Here is a 16,406-nt window from a genome sequence, read left to right on the forward strand (position 1 = left end):
CAGACGTTCTCATGGCCCATTTAGGGCACCCTATAGTTTTGCGGGGATATCTCATTTGAACAACCAAACCTGTAGAATTACATTTCATTTGGGCCTGGAGTTTTCTTTTACATGCTTAAAAAAACTGATCCGAGAAAAATAATAGATTTATAATGAATCTGAAAATGTGGAAAATATATTTCTAATTATCTCAAATTAGAAACTCGGGTTTATAGAGTACATAAAGTTAGCTAGATAGCATAACTAACTCGCAAGTCACAACTACACTGCTTTCAGATTTGGCAGCTATAACGAATACAAACAATTATAAAATTTAATGATCAAACAGTTAAACAAATACAGAAATTACTGATATATATACTCTTTAAATCAAGAGTAATGATATGATGACACTGGATTTTTACATCTGTATTCTACACCGTATATTCATGTGAGTGCTAATATTAAATTGTGTACAAACCCAAATTTTGAGGAATAATTAAAATATTAAAAAATTATAAAGTAGTAGTTTTATACGGTGTAGTGTCATTATATGGTGTACATATAGCAATGCTGTTAAATCAATTATGTAATTCTAGAAAATGTACATAATACTATACCAGCCAACTTTGAAAAACTAAATTAAAGTTACTACAAATAGACCTATGAAAAGAGATAGTTTTTTGTAATTTTTATAATATGTAACAGACTCTAATAACAAACTAACTAACCAACTAACTGCCTAATAACAAACTGTAACTACCTAATAACAAACTAACTAACCAACTAACTGCCTAATAACAAACTGTAACTACCTAATAACAAACTGTAACCAACTATTATATATATTTGGAAGAGTTAGATTTCAAAGCCTCACTCAAATCATACTAACACCTCACTCACCATGGAAGACACCGTCCCCGCCGGTAATAACAATTCGGAAAACGCCACCAACGCCATCAACATCAATACTTTCAGTTGTCCGATTCATTGCCCAGCGACCTTCATACCCTCATGGCAGCAAATAAAGGTCGCATTCGGCATACTTTTTGTGCTTTCGGTTTCTGCCACTATGATGTTCATGCTAGTCATCACTTTTGCTCCCTCTAATCTCAAGTTCCACATAACTGATGCTTCTCTCACAAAGTTCAACCTCACAGCCAACAACACTTTGGATTACAAATTAGAAGCCAACATCACGTCAAGAAATCCCAACAAGAACGTTGAAATATACTACAAGACGATCACCGCAGTTGCACGGTACAAAGATAATGAGTTTGCTAGAGTGAATCTGTCATCTTTTGATCAAGGCCACAAGAATACTACTTTTCTGCATGTAGTGTTTGAAGGGAAGGGTTTGATCAAACTCAAACCTGAGCAACTTTTCGAGTATAATCAAGAGACGCGTGTAGGGATCTACAATGACTTGGCTGTTGATTTGGATTTTTTAGTCAGGTATAAGTTTGTAACTCACACGAGTTATTCCTACAATCCGCCAATGGTGAAATGTCGTCGATTGAGTCTTTCTCTGATTTCTAATGGTAACTCATCATCAATACCTTCTTTTCATGTTTCAAGATGCAGAACTAGATTTTTCTTTATTAATCGTTAATCATTTGTAGCCCTTGAAGATTTGCTTAGTTTTGGTTATTTGTTTAGTTTTCAGATGATAAAGTTGTATAAAGTCATCATATGTGTGTATATGATGACTGTTAGGGTTGTTTAGTTTGGAATTATGATTTGAAATGAACATTCAAAATTTTAGAGTATTTTGTAGCTTGTTATGGCATAGTTATGAATTTTGCTGTGTTTTATTATTTCATTTCAGTTTTGTTATTCAATGCTTCTAATAGTGTTGTGCTATAATAAGAAATGTCCTTTTGTTGAATTCTATATTCAGATGCAATTATATGAACATTGGGGCCTTCTTTAATCTTCAAGTTAGTGACAGAACTATCTATTGTTCTTTTATTCAATTATTATTATCTTTTCCAAAATGAAGTTGGAATTATAAGATAAAGTGTCCAATTTTTAGTTTAGTTAATGCATGACTTAATTAGTACCTTTAAATTTTAAATTTTATGATCTTCAACTCCTTGAAATTTATATCTTTGCACCTATCAACTCTCTACAATTGTCCAATGATTTTTTAATACAACTCAATTTGCATACAGTCTATTTTGCACCTACACAATTTACTGTACAAAGCAACATGTAAAATTTGATTTTTGTAAGTCTAAAATTTTATTTAGTTTTGATCAAGTAATTTAGTGGTCATAATTTTACTGGCGATGTCCTACAAATTTGTACTTACAAGATAAATTTTTGTTATTTTTTCTTGAGGTATTAATATTTTAAAAATACATACTATATTCATCTTGGTGGCTTTCATGGTCAAGCAAGGAGTTTTTAAGTTTTTCACCAACGTACCAATTGTTCACTACATTCCACTCTCTACTTTATGGAAATCCAAAATTACCCTTTCACACATGAATGGATTTTCTCATGCCTTTTGTTATCAGTTCATTATTCTGCTTCATAATCAATGGTTGATAGGGAATACAAAATAATATTTTAGAATATTGATATGAAAAGAATGTATTCAAAAATATTTTATTATAACATGTTGTACCTTTATATTTTTTCCCTACAAATTAGTCTTTTATATTAACTAACGTCTGCACCGAGTTAATCTTTTTCACAAACTTCATTCTAAAAAAGCTGAAGTGGTACTAAAGATGCTGATGTGTCACTTAACATAGGTCAGAGACCATCATCTGGTTCAGTCTCAATTGGTGCCACTAGTTCTGTTTCAATTGGTTATTTTGGTTCAGCTTCAATTGTTACATCAAGTTCAGCCTTGAGTCTTGCATCTGGTTTAATCCTCTTAGTCTTTGGTTTATTCATTGCCTTCTTTGCTTTAGTCTTTTTAGTCTTTGGTTCAGCCTGACTTTTTTTCCTTGTTGATAGCCCCCATAGGCCTCCCCTAATGGATACAGATACATTGTTATATCATAATATCATAATTACAATTAATTGGTCACTAAAAAGAACATATGTAACAATGTTGCATGTGCAACTATGTTTCTCTAAATCCATTACAAAGCTGTCACTAAAAAGAACATGTGTAACTTGAAAATTTAACCTACCAGCATATGTTGTTGTCCAGCTAGCACTTTTCTCAATTTTTCTATCTAACCTCCTTAATGGTTTGGTCATGATCTGCCCCTTATAACCATGTACCTTTTTCCTAAGTGTTGCAAACCTACCCATTAGAAAGTTTTTAATCCACTCAAACATGGTAATAATTGGTTTTTCACTTTGCAAAAGAATTATTGCATTAAAGGACTCACTTATGTTATTCATTAACACATCACATTTTGAGAAAAATAGAAAAGCATGCTTACACCACTTTATTTTAGGAATGACCTTCAACCATTCATAAGCCTCCAAACAGGCCTCCTTGATCATGAGCATCCTTGTCTCGTGTACCAAAAAATAAACTGTCTTTACAGCAGCCATCATTAGATCCCTGAGCAAGGTTCCTCAACCAAACTTCTTTTTGGAGTTAGCATATAAATTCCTTAAGCAAAATTTGTGCTTGAAACCTGGGTACTCCTCTTCAAACACTTGCACCAGACCCTATTGCATTATAACATCAAGTAGTTGAGTTAAAAACAATAGTCAAACATGAATCGAAATTATTAAGATTAGGATTTATCTTTTGCTTGTCAGATATGAAACACCATCTGCTATCTCCAATGTCTTCCAAAAGCAATTTGATGAACTTGCTCCGCAAGTCTTTTGTTTCATTATCTACAACACCAAATGTAATTGACATATATTAGTCATTTGGATCTCTTCCTACATTAATGAGCAAGATACTACCATACTTGTGCTTCAAGTGACATTCATCTAAGACAAGAATGGTCTACATGTTTTTAGTAATGCTTTTTTGGTCTTATCAAAACACATATAGCACCTCTCAAATCTTGGATTCAAAACTGGACGTGAACAACTAGTGTTGCTAGAACCATAAGAGTATAACATGTTAAATTGGTTGCTAGAATCACCTTCCACCATATGTTTAGTTATCTGTCTTTCCTTGAAGGCTTTACAACCTAGGATTTACGTGGCATACCTAAGCCTAACATCTCTTACCACATCATATATTTTCATCTTAGTGTTATTCTTCAATCCATCCACAATGACCTTAGCAACCTACTCGAATCTAGCACTTTTGTTGAAGAATTATCTTCCACACTTGTGCTTAAAATACAATGTTTTTATCCTAAATGTTGTGGATGTTAAGACTCTACTACATAAGACAATGTAGTTATATTTCTTTTTATCATTACATGCCACCATACATATATTGGCATCCTTTTTTTAAAACCTCACATCCCTACCATTCAGTGCATTATGCTCTAGTAAAGCATCTTTAAATTGTCTCAAGGAACAAAACTCCATTCTAAATTTGAAAACAGAATCCTTACTAAAAGCATCTTCTGCATTGAACCTGATTACACATTGCCTTTCATCACCATTGTCATCATCAGCTCTATTATCCAGTTCATTAGTCATGTAATCCTTCTCAACGACATATGCCTTGTCCATCTCTGTTGTGATAAACATGTTCTTGACTGGTTCACTGGGGGTATCACTATTTGCAACACATGGAGTTCTAAGTTCACCACAACACTTGCACAAACCTCTTCATCAAACTCATCCATCCTCTCTTCTTCACTATCATCAAAGTGGACATCCCTCACAAATTTATCACTAGATTCACCAGTGCAGTCACTTATTTTTTCCTTCTCTTCTTCACAAGACTTACCCTTCCCTTTTCTCTAATATTATCCATAAATGTGAAGTCTCATTCATCTAATTTTGGCTCAATGTATATCTCAATTTCACATTTATTCCCAAAAGGATACATAGCTAACTCACATGCATCTCCATCATCTTTGAATTGTTTTAAATCTACTTCAAGGGATCCTTCATCATGTTTCCACCACATCTTAACAATGTTAAAATCAAATCAAGGTCAATATTTTTCACTAAGTCACAGGCTTCAAAGAAAGACCAATATTCTAGATCTTGACTACTAAATTATTACTAAACACATATAGTAATAAACACATATAGGATCAAAGGGACTAATAATTTATGTGATAAAATATTGAACTTAGTATTTAACCTATGTAAAAATAAATAATAAAAAAATTACTTTCTGATATTTTTTCGATAAGAATGGCAAATTATTTTGGCCTAGTAAGTTTTAAGCCGATTAAACTCACTCAATTAATCTGTAAAATTGATTAAACCTAAATCAATAAAAATCAAAAAATTTATGGTCAAATTGGGCCTTGCCAATGGAACAGCAGTTTGTAACTGATCTTAATTCAAGACCCGAATCCTATTCAAACCGACCGATGTCGAACCTTAATTATACTTGTGGTTGCAAAATTCAGGTTGACATCAATCATATCCACCTATTACTCTGTGCATTATTAAAAGCAACCAGGCCTACTTCATGTACTACATTTAAGAGAGAGTAGAGACAGTCCTATTGGTAAAAGCTGTTGAATTGATGTCTAGTTTGACTATATAGGTAAATAGAGACCGTCTCCAAATTTCCATCCACGTGTAGTATGCATTTATTCCTCTCGAAATAGTCATCAAACTTAAAACCAAACACTTCTTCTTTTAAATCTCTTATCTCTCACCTTATACTTATATTATATCGCATTCACTTTACAATCTCATACACATCACCGTTCACACCAAAGAAATCCATAATGGAAGGAATAGAACACAGAACAGTTGAAGTCAATGGCATCAAAATGCATATCGCTGAGAAAGGCAAACAAGGACCGGTTGTATTGTTCCTTCACGGCTTCCCTGAACTCTGGTACTCATGGCGCCACCAGATTGCTGCTCTCGGCTCACTCGGTTACCGCGCGGTGGCTCCGGATCTACGTGGCTACGGTGACACCGATGCTCCAGCTTCAGTAAGCAGCTACACGATCTTCCATTTGGTTGGTGACATTGTTGCTCTTATTGATTCACTCGGTGTTGAACAAGTGTTTCTTGTGGCTCATGATTGGGGTGCTATCATTGGTTGGAATCTCTGTTTGTTTCGACCTGAAAGAGTGAAAGCTTATGTGTGTCTCAGTGTTCCTTATTTACCAAGAAACCCCAAAATCAAACCTGTTGATGGCATGCGAGCTTTGTTTGGTGATGATTATTATATCTGTAGATTCCAGGTTCGTTCATATTTTTGTGTTTTCACTATTAATTATTGCCTTGTAACTAGAAGATTATAGTATGTGTTTGTGGTAGGCGGACACTGAGACACCATTTTTCAGAGGTGTCGGTGCTAGCATAACTATTAAGGACTGAGTAGTTACTATTTGATACTATAACATTAATTGTAGACATGATATCTTTATTATGCATAATTCAATTCCAACCCATGTGACAGGAACAAGGGAAAGCAGAAGCTGAGTTTGCAAAAGGTAGCTCAGAACTGGTTATCAAGGCCATGCTTACAGGTCGGAGTGCTAAACCACTAATCCTACCCAAAGAAGGCTTGTTGGCTTTTGCAGAAGCTTCAAGTACAAAGCCCCTCCCATCTTGGCTCTCACAAGAAGATATCAATTACTACGCTTCTAAATTTGAAAAGTCTGGATTCACTGGTGGACTTAACTACTATAGAAATCTCAACTCGTAAGTCTCTATTTATTTTGCCCATCATTCATATGCCATTTATATATTACTCTTCTTATAGAGAAAGTAAAGTCGTGTGTAAAGAATAGAATTGATCACTCGGTTATTTGATGGTACGGATACAAATGCTTGTTTTATACAAGAGTTAAGCTAACAACAAGTGAGAGAAAGGATCTAACTAACTGCTAGTTAATTGTTATTAACTAACACAACTAACTAGTGGTTGCTAACTGATTTGGTTAGCTTGTAGATCAAGCAAGTAACTGATTCTTATTTGACCATAATGCCTCCCTCAAACTGGAGCATGTAAATTGAGCATGCATAGTTTAGAAAGGAGCCTTTGAAATGAAGAAGTCGGCTAATGATTGAAATAAGTGATAGGAAGAAAGTGGAACAAATGTGATTGAAGCTTTTCACGCACAATGTAACAGTCAATATCAGTGTGTTTATTATATTCATGAAATGTTTGATTGACAGAAATGGCTAGCAAATTGAGTATCATAGTAGAGGAGTATTGGAAATTGGAAAGGAATTTGAAGATCTTGAAGCAAGAAAGTGAGTCATGAAAGTTCTTAAGTTGTAGCAGTTAAGGCCCTACATTCAGCCTCTGAAGAGGATATGGAACCAGCGGCTTGTTTATTAGAATGCTAAGTGATTGATGAATTATCTAGAAAGATACAAAACTCAGTGGAAAATTTTCTATAAGTAGGACAAAATTCAGTAGAAGAAGCAGGGAAGAAGAGACTCATTCTAGGAGATACCTATGGAGTCTCGTAGTTGCTTGATGGTAGAAATTTGTAGGATTGTTCATGTATTGATTGAGAAATTGGACAGAAAATCATATGTTTGATCTAGTAGTTGTGAGGTATAAATTTCTCCCACAACTCTCCATTTTTGTGTAGCATGAAAGCAAGTAAAAAATGCACACTAGTTAGTTTTGCAACAGGACTAAAAGTATCAAAATAGTCTACACCTTTGCTGAGTATAGCCATTGGCTGCTAATTGAGCCTTATAACGTTATATAGAACCATTAGTACGATGTTCGATTTTGTAAATCCGTTTGCAACCAATAGGTACCTTACTAGTAGCCAAATCAGAAAAAATTAAAGTTAATAGACTTTGATGCCAATTGTTGGAGGGTCCGGTGAGCGCCAGAAGTATTAGAGGAGGATAGAATAAAATTGCTCGATAATTCTAGCCTGGATGCAAATAGAATGGAGAGAAGCATCCAGAGCTGAGCTGCATCTCTGGCGGATAATTCTGAGAGAGAAGTATTGGAATTTTCCATGAAAATGAATGAGTGGAGAAGAACAATTACTGCATAGAGAAAATAAAATCACGTGTAAAAAATTCATCATTCATTTATTACAAAAGGATACAATGGATGCAATTTAACAAAAGAAAATGATTTAACAAACTCTTCACAACTAATATAACTAAATAGTAACTACCTGTTATTTTAACTAATGAAACTAATTAGTCGTTTCTAATGTCTAACAAACAATTGGTTAGCTTGTAGATCAAGTAACTAATTCTTAATTGATCTTAATAATGCTAATGGCTATATTATGTTTACAGAAACTGGGAGCTGACAGCAGCATGGGCTGGAGCACAAATTAAGGTACCAGTGAAGTTCATCACAGGTGATTTGGATTTAGTATACACTACTTTTGGTTCGAAGCAATACATCGAGAGTGGTAAATTCAAGAAAGATGTACCAAATTTGGAGGAAGTAGTTATACAGAAAGGTGTGGCTCACTTCAACAACCAAGAAGCTGCTGAGGAAATCAGCAATCACATTCTCGAATTCATCAAGAAATACTAGTTCTGAATTCTGATCCTATCAACTCAACTAAGTAGAAGCTTTGTCTATATCATCTTCTAGTTAATATCTTAGCTGAAGTTTATGCTACTTTTATACTCGAGATTATGCTATTGTGAAAACTATTTTTCTATTGAACTGGAGATTTCTGTTATGTTTTCCTTTCAAAAATTTGGAACATTTGTGTTTTGCCTTAACTTTTAAAGCCAACGGGGAGAAGTTAGGTTCTAGGTTCAAATAATGTATTTACTGAGGAGTTAAGACTGATGTTAAGGGTCATATTTATTTGACATGCATACTAGAGAAATTTTTATTTTAAGTATGTAAATTTTTTTGTATATTATCTCATATCAATCAAAGTCCTCTAAAGGAATTGTTCCAAAAACAGAATGTACACGTAACAATCAATTATATTTTGATGACCTAAAGGAATTGCACACCTCAGAATAATGATTCAGTCATTGGAAACAGCTTATAACAACAGAACTACGCCATTGTTCACCTACTCACTCTCATTCATAAAATACACAAGTATTCCAAACTTACATCATGATTCCATTGCAGAATCTCAACCTAATCATACCGATAAAAACGTTGAATATCCACTCATAAAATCTACTAGAGTGACTAAACTACCAAATTATAGCTAAGATTATCATTATAAACTTCTCATCACTACAATTCAAAACTCATCTACTCTCGCACCCATGTCATCATTTGAGCACATTAAGAATCCTATATCATCTTTTGTGTCTTATTGAAGTTTATCTTCAATTCACTATGAAACATGGACACCTTTAAAACGACATTGACACGACGATACTGTTAATAATTCAAAAAAATGAATAAATTAAATGTAATTACAAGTGTCAGTGCAGGTGTCCGTCATCGATACAGACACCGACATGCCTGATTTTAGAGATGTCGGTGTTTCATAGTCAATTCATAAACATCATCCGATGAGGAAACAAACAATGTTTGATGAAAAATGTAGAATTACGGTCAATATTGAGTTATAATGAAGAGCAACATTTAGAATCTTCCATAATTATCTGCTCCGAAGAAAGAATGATTGGTAGGCTAGAAATAAGCCAACAGCAATGAATACAAAACTTATTGAGTCATTCATTACTTCATTCAGACTATGTTCCATCCAAAGTTGACTATCCATTATTAAAATAGAATAGCTACAATGGTATCATTACTATTTTACTCTATTTGGATTATATGATATGATCTTGAGAGGGACGGACGTTGATTAAATTAATAAAACTAAGACCTTTTAAATGAAAAGTTTAGTAACACCGTAGGAGTTAGTTCTCAAATACATTTTACAAGTTGGGATATCCTATGATAGAGAAAGTATACTTTGGATTCACCCCAAGATGTACATTTGCTTGGCCATTAAACCTTTTCCCTTGTAAAAATCATTCGATGAACCATTATCAGAACCGACAGCTTTTAGAAGAATGATTGTTAGACTTTTGTACTTTACTAATTCAAGACCATAGATTTCTTATGTTGTTAGCTTAGTCAATTTCTAAATTCCTTTACTAAATGTTTATATGTTGTTTGATGATTTATATGTTTAGTGCTGAATTATTGTCAAAAATAGATGATGATGAAGAATGTGGAATGAAGAAATCTTTCAACTTGTTATATTCACCAATTGCATATATATACATCTGTGCATACATGATTTATATCTATTCAAAATTGATTATACCTATTCAAAATTGAGGGGGTCTTAATTGCATAATTGAAGAAGAAAAAAGTTGTTGCTTGAGGCAAAATTTAGTTAGTTAACTGGCTGTTAATCAATATGGCTTCATGGCTCCAAGAGAGATAATCTCTAGAAAAAATATATATTTACTAGCTTCGAAGTTGTCCTGAACTACTATAGAAACTTAAGAAAGAAGTGAAAACCATGGTGACAGTGAAAATTACTACAGTATTCACAAAAGTTCATAATCAGTACAACAAACGTAGCTTGTAATTTCTAGTTCATCAAAACGTAATTTACTCTCTATTGAAATCTACACAATACTGTATCTATGTAACAGAAAATATACCAATTTGGCAACTTTCAAGGATGTTGAAGAAACAAATGTTAAAAATCAAAAAAGTATCAATTGTAAATAAAGTTAACACACCTAAAACCTCTTACTCTAAAGTTAAAAATCAAAAAATATCAATTGTAAATAAAGTTAACTCAAACCCTAAAACCTCTTACTCTAAAGTTAAAAATCAAAAAATATCAATTGAAAACAAAGTTAGCTCAAACCCTAAATCCTCTTACTCTTACTCTAAAGTCAAAAGTTAACTCGAACCCTAAGTCCTCTACAATTCCGCTTTCCTCTAGCCTTCTCAAATTTCCTACCCTTTGCTCATACATAAGGTTTGGCATGGCTATGCGGCACACCAGGAGCCCGACCAAAATGTTTCACTGCTTCCTGAGCATTCTTCGGGCCTCTTATTAGAACCTTCATTAAACAAATATTTAAAAGAAATGTTTATCAGAACCTGAATACAAGGTGTTATATCAAATCCCAAATATGTAGTAATCTCAAGAACAGATACATCACAGATCAACTTTATAATCTCTCATACCGTGTTTTGTCCAAGGGGAGCCATCTTGACGAGTTCATCAAAAGTTAGGCATTGACCACCTGCACTTTCAATACGTGAACGTGCTATATCTGTGAACCTTAGTGCTGTAACTTTAATTGCCGGAAGTTCCCTTAGTGCAGTAGCTTTAATTGCCGGTATGTTATATACTCTGCTATCATCAGTTACTACACCTACAACAACACAAACTTTGCACTCCTATATGGGAAAAAAATCAAAAAGAAAATAAGATCATAGCAGAGCAGAGCAAATCAACCTAAACAATAATTTCTGGGATAAACTCAGAATACACAGAAAGACGGCAACAAACCTTCCCCTTCATGGCATCAGTCAACCTTTTCAAAGAAATCAGAGGTTGGTTAACTTTGCTCATCATCAACCTCTTGAGTACAACAGCGTTGAATTTGCTATTGGTCCTTCTGACTAGGAAACGATATAGCTGTGATCTCAAAAAATCAGGATCATCAGACAAATTAAAAATAAAACATTTATACACAAGTAGATATTATACATAAAATTTTATAAAAAAGCTTCCATGCAGACAAGAACATTTGATGCATCTAACAAACAAAGATTAAAGAACTAGTTCCCTCAGTCAATTGATATTAGTAATAATCATGACTAATCAGCATTAGCATGGTAATAAGTAACATCATTGAGAACCACAAGTCTAGATTAAGAAAAACACATATCATTAGGTTGATATTATATATACTATCATTAGTAAATTGTTGACACCAAAAGAAGTGAGAATAAATATATTATAAAAAAACATTATGAAACAAGTGAAAGAGGCTCAGACAAATGTGTGTTGGAACTAATTGTATTCCCTGACCTAGAGGTCTCATAGAGCTGGGATCACATTTATCATCATTGTCGCATTATATACACATTAAGAAAACTACATTATGAAGACAAATTCAAGATATGTAAATTACAAAACAACATTCGAAAACTACATATAAGACACAAATTGGACATCAAATCCAACAGTACAACACAAGGTTAACCTAGAAAATATATGCAATTAGAGGCTCAGAAAAACGTGTGTTGGAACTAGTTGTATTCCTTGACCATAAGTCTCATAGAGCTGGGATCACATTTATCATCATTGACACTCAATATACATGCCCACATAACATAACAAACGACTGCTCATATCTATAAAATTATAATAAGAATAGTGGTATTAATTAATTTTAAAATTAAATTTAAAAAGCTGAAAAAACGAGTAAATGTGATAGTGTAAGAAATGCATTGAGAGGCTCAGACAAATGTGTGTTGGAACTAATTTTATTCCTGGATCTTGCGATCTCATAGAGCTGGGATCACATTTATCATCATTGTCACATAATATAATTAGACCCATAAAGTAAACTGTTGGCAAACAGGCATATCCATCATGAAAAAATAGAGTGGGGCAGGCAAATCGGACATGTTCAACGGGACAGGCCAATTTAGCCACCCTAATTCACCGTTAATTAAGAAGGTTAAATACAAAGGTTAAATACACTTGTAAACTACAAATTGGAGATCAAGTTGAACAATAAACTATATGGTTAACGCAGCAAAATCATGCAATTATAGGCTCAGACAAATGTGTGTTGGAACTAATTATATTCCTGGACCTAACGGTCTCATAGAGCTGGGATCACATTTATCATCATTGTCATGCGTAGAACACACTACGAATCTCAATTTTCATATTCATATAACCAAAAAAAAAAAATGGACCTTGATTAAGAGGTTGAGGTAGATATCATCGGAATTAGATGCTGTTCGTTTGGTCTGTATATCAAATTCAAAATAAAATTCAGTATAATCAAAACGAAAAACGGAGAAAAACAAAAGATAAGGAGAGAAATTCAGAGAAGAACAAGCACCATTGTGGCTTAGGGTTTTAGAGAAACAATATGCTGCTTCTTCTGTTGCGAGTATTGGTATTTAACGGCGAGACAAGAAAGTGAAGATAGGCTAGGGTTTTGCCTGAGGAACTGGGCCTTATGAATTTGTTTTGGGATTCTGAAATAAAGCCCAAAGCGTATATCTGATAATTTGAGCTCATACCTTCTTTTGAGTCTATAGTCTATACCTTCCATATTATATTTTTAGACTCCCAAATTATAAGAAGAGAAAGTGTAAAATATTTTTACACTGTCAATCAATCACAATCATGTATTCAATTAAAACATAGTTTTAATTTTAAAAAATTAATATGACATGACAAATGTAAGAATTTTAATTGGTTATATGTGGAAAGTTAGTTTGCACTCCTTTAAACTCTTATAAGAATACACTAAAATATCCTTAAATTTTAGAAACTGAATCATAATGATTTTCCTCTAAAAATACTTTACTCAAAAAAAAAATGAAAGTTCCGAATGAATAAATTTATTTTTATTCAATGTTTTACTCGCGAAAAGTTTAACATGTATGAAAAATGTTATATATTTAATATATACTTTGAATTCAAGACTTTATTTCATTACAATATTTTTATCAAACCTGTGCGTTTGCACGGGTTCTAAGACGAGACTCGCATTTTTTCAAATCTATATTTTTTAATAAAAAATGTTTGATTAGTTGTGAAAAAATACTAATTAAAGATACAATTAATAAAAAAATATTTTAATCAGTAACTTCATGTCCCGTTAATAATCAATATTTTGATCAATAACTTCATGTCCCGTTCATAATTATTTATAGGCAAAAGACACTTATTTTTCTTGTAACAAATTATAACAAAAAAAAAACATCAAATTTATTTCATTTAAAAAAAATCTTAAAAATGTACATCTTTTTCAAAATAAAATTAAATGTGAATTGCATTTAATGTGGTTTTCCTTGAAATTTTCTATAAAAAGTTTAATATTTTTTAAAGGAAAGACACATTTTTATTTTTATTTCTACATTGGTTATATATGTAATTTTTCCAAATATAAAAATAGTTGAATCAATCGTATATTTTGTTTCCGTATGTAAATATTTTCTTTGTTTTGATATTATTTATAAAAAAAACTTATAATTAAGATTTATTGAATTATTTAATTTTATTTATATTTTAAAATATAAGAAAATATTGAAGTAATTGATTTAATTACTGACATTTAATATTTTTTGTTTTAGTTATTTTTCGTCATAAGATCCTTAAAATATTTTTCTCCGTAATATCGTAAACAAAATTTTTATAGATTTATAACTGACATAAATTATTATCGTATTTAAATTAACGATACATTTTCTCATATATATATATATATATATATATATATATATATATATATATATATATATATATATATATGGTTACTTCTGAGGGAATAGTCAGAGTTAATACCTGGCTTATGACAATAGGATTTTCTCCAACGAACGTTGAAATCCTTAAAGTGCCACCAGTCGACCTGATCGGTTGTTCTCCTGAGTTTGGAGTATTGTTCTGGGGTAGGGGTTGGTTTCTTCCAGGGCGAGACATTTTGGGAACTTCTCTACCACTTCTTAGACGCATATACGCTCAGAACTCATAGTATTACGTATGAAGAACTAAATAAGTGAAGGTACTTAAGGCACCACTTTTCTATACAAATGTTAGAGTTATTCGCACAAAAGGGTCTCATTGGGCATGCCAAATTATTTACCAGTGTTTTTAATAAACAATCACGAGTTTATTATGCTTGTGATATTAACTCGAAAAATCTCGAAATCAATCTGTGCAAGTTAATCGTACAAAAAGCAATGTGCGTGAATTGAATGCAACTGTTTGTACGAAGACAAAATAGATGCAAAACTTAATCAAAGAAGAACTTTGATAAATAAAGAAAAATGTGAAGTGTAATAAAAGACATTAAATGACAATGATAAATGCTTCATTTGAGGAAACAAAATGACAATAAAAAGAAAGTACACAGACACATACATGTTTCTCACAAACTGTTTCACTCTTTCACTCGAGTTCTATAGAGATAACGTATGAAATTTTGATACCATGATTACAATGTATAAGTTTGATACTTATGCTACTCTAAAATAACCGTTAACAATGATTATCTTTCAAAGATTTCGAAAAATATCATCCAGTTCAAATTTGGATTTCGGTTGTGTCACCACATGTCTTATAAGATGTAACTGCTGACTAACCACATTCCATGTTGACAACTGCTTCGAACTCCGAAAAATTGATTTTGCTAGCATATGGTTTTATCACTTTGTCGATGTACCTCTCGATCGCCTCCTAGACTTTTAGAAAACTACTAACTATTTGTCAACTAATAACCTTGTTGAAATTACCGTTTTGTCGAAGCTGGATATTCTTGTTGAATGTCTTTTTCAAGATTACGAACATGTTTCAGAGTGATTTTAATCTTGTGGATTAATTCTTGAGATTCCTCCAAACCATGGCCATCAGGTTAATTGAAGCTTCTCGGTCGATGTGGCTAACTATGTCGAAGCTTGCTAATGAAGGTCTTGACACTTAACGTTTTCTCAACATAACATTATTTATTAACATCCCTTAGTTTGAATTTTTAGGATAATGTTTGGTAACTCAGACAGACACGACCGGACAAGCACTCACACTTTATCACTTTCATAACTCGAATGCTTTCAAGGTCCGTTGTTGGATACATCGATAATATAATCACTTTAATGAGATTTTGAGTCTCATACTAGATGATGCTTGAGATGTCTCCAAGTTTGGTCATCATCATCAGAGAGATGGAAAACCATCACCATCGACTTCAGTAGTCATTAGTGTTTTCGTCATCAAAACTTTAGGAAAGTTCTTATCAAGATCAACTTCATACATGCAAGCACATGAATATGCAATTTATCTAAGTAAGCATACATTCATAGAATGGAATAAAGCACTCCCTGAATCTGTTACATATTCTTTTGCCTAATTCCACGAGGAGAACCAACCAATAAGAGAGACTACCTACTTTAATATTAGCATTCCTCAAGACTATAGGATTATTTAATGCAGATGGAGTTTCTGATATATATATATATATATATATATATATATATATATATATATATATATATATATATATATATATATATATATATATATATATATATATATAGTCCAGCCAACTATACTTGCTCGCATCAACCAGCTTCACAAGCTCAATATAACTTAGAAGTAGCATGTTAGCCAAACCTTTATCGGGTGGCCTGAGCCAATTGACACTATTAAGCCAGGTCCCACACGTTAGATGATCCTTAATCTCATCATCACTTGGATCTG

At 32.6% G+C, this 16,406-nt stretch overlaps 3 protein-coding genes and 5 non-coding genes across 8 annotated transcripts; 2 read left to right on the plus strand and 6 right to left on the minus strand.

The window, feature by feature from the left end:
• The first annotated feature begins 883 nt into the window (after positions 1-883).
• On the plus strand, positions 884-1,591 carry LOC131615030 (NDR1/HIN1-like protein 10). Its single transcript, XM_058886547.1, has one exon. The coding sequence runs from the start codon at positions 884-886 to the stop codon at positions 1,589-1,591; it is 708 nt and encodes a 235-aa protein (XP_058742530.1).
• A 4,015-nt stretch (positions 1,592-5,606) lies between these two features.
• On the plus strand, positions 5,607-8,845 carry LOC131610569 (uncharacterized). Its single transcript, XM_058882542.1, has 3 exons — positions 5,607-6,248; positions 6,467-6,711; positions 8,290-8,845. The coding sequence occupies exons 1-3, from the start codon at positions 5,781-5,783 to the stop codon at positions 8,534-8,536; spliced, it is 960 nt and encodes a 319-aa protein (XP_058738525.1). The 5' UTR covers positions 5,607-5,780; the 3' UTR covers positions 8,537-8,845.
• A 922-nt stretch (positions 8,846-9,767) lies between these two features.
• Positions 9,768-13,148, minus strand: LOC131610571 (large ribosomal subunit protein eL18y-like). Its single transcript, XM_058882544.1, has 5 exons — positions 13,045-13,148; positions 12,896-12,949; positions 11,472-11,600; positions 11,144-11,359; positions 9,768-11,016 (listed from the first exon to the last, which is right to left on the minus strand). The coding sequence occupies exons 1-5, from the start codon at positions 13,045-13,047 to the stop codon at positions 10,921-10,923; spliced, it is 498 nt and encodes a 165-aa protein (XP_058738527.1). The 5' UTR covers positions 13,048-13,148; the 3' UTR covers positions 9,768-10,920.
• LOC131615433 (small nucleolar RNA snoR53Y) lies at positions 11,746-11,824 on the minus strand. The gene has a single exon (XR_009287845.1). It is a non-coding gene; the product is annotated as a small nucleolar RNA snoR53Y (small nucleolar RNA).
• LOC131615426 (small nucleolar RNA snoR69Y) lies at positions 11,950-12,045 on the minus strand. The gene has a single exon (XR_009287839.1). It is a non-coding gene; the product is annotated as a small nucleolar RNA snoR69Y (small nucleolar RNA).
• Positions 12,189-12,283, minus strand: LOC131615429 (small nucleolar RNA snoR69Y). Its single transcript, XR_009287841.1, has one exon. It is a non-coding gene; the product is annotated as a small nucleolar RNA snoR69Y (small nucleolar RNA).
• Positions 12,420-12,512, minus strand: LOC131615425 (small nucleolar RNA snoR69Y). The gene has a single exon (XR_009287838.1). It is a non-coding gene; the product is annotated as a small nucleolar RNA snoR69Y (small nucleolar RNA).
• On the minus strand, positions 12,743-12,836 carry LOC131615427 (small nucleolar RNA snoR69Y). Its single transcript, XR_009287840.1, has one exon. It is a non-coding gene; the product is annotated as a small nucleolar RNA snoR69Y (small nucleolar RNA).
• Positions 13,149-16,406: the final 3,258 nt, after the last annotated feature.

This window comes from Vicia villosa, linkage group LG6, assembly GCF_029867415.1.
Source record: "Vicia villosa cultivar HV-30 ecotype Madison, WI linkage group LG6, Vvil1.0, whole genome shotgun sequence".
Lineage (NCBI taxonomy): Eukaryota > Viridiplantae > Streptophyta > Magnoliopsida > Fabales > Fabaceae > Vicia > Vicia villosa.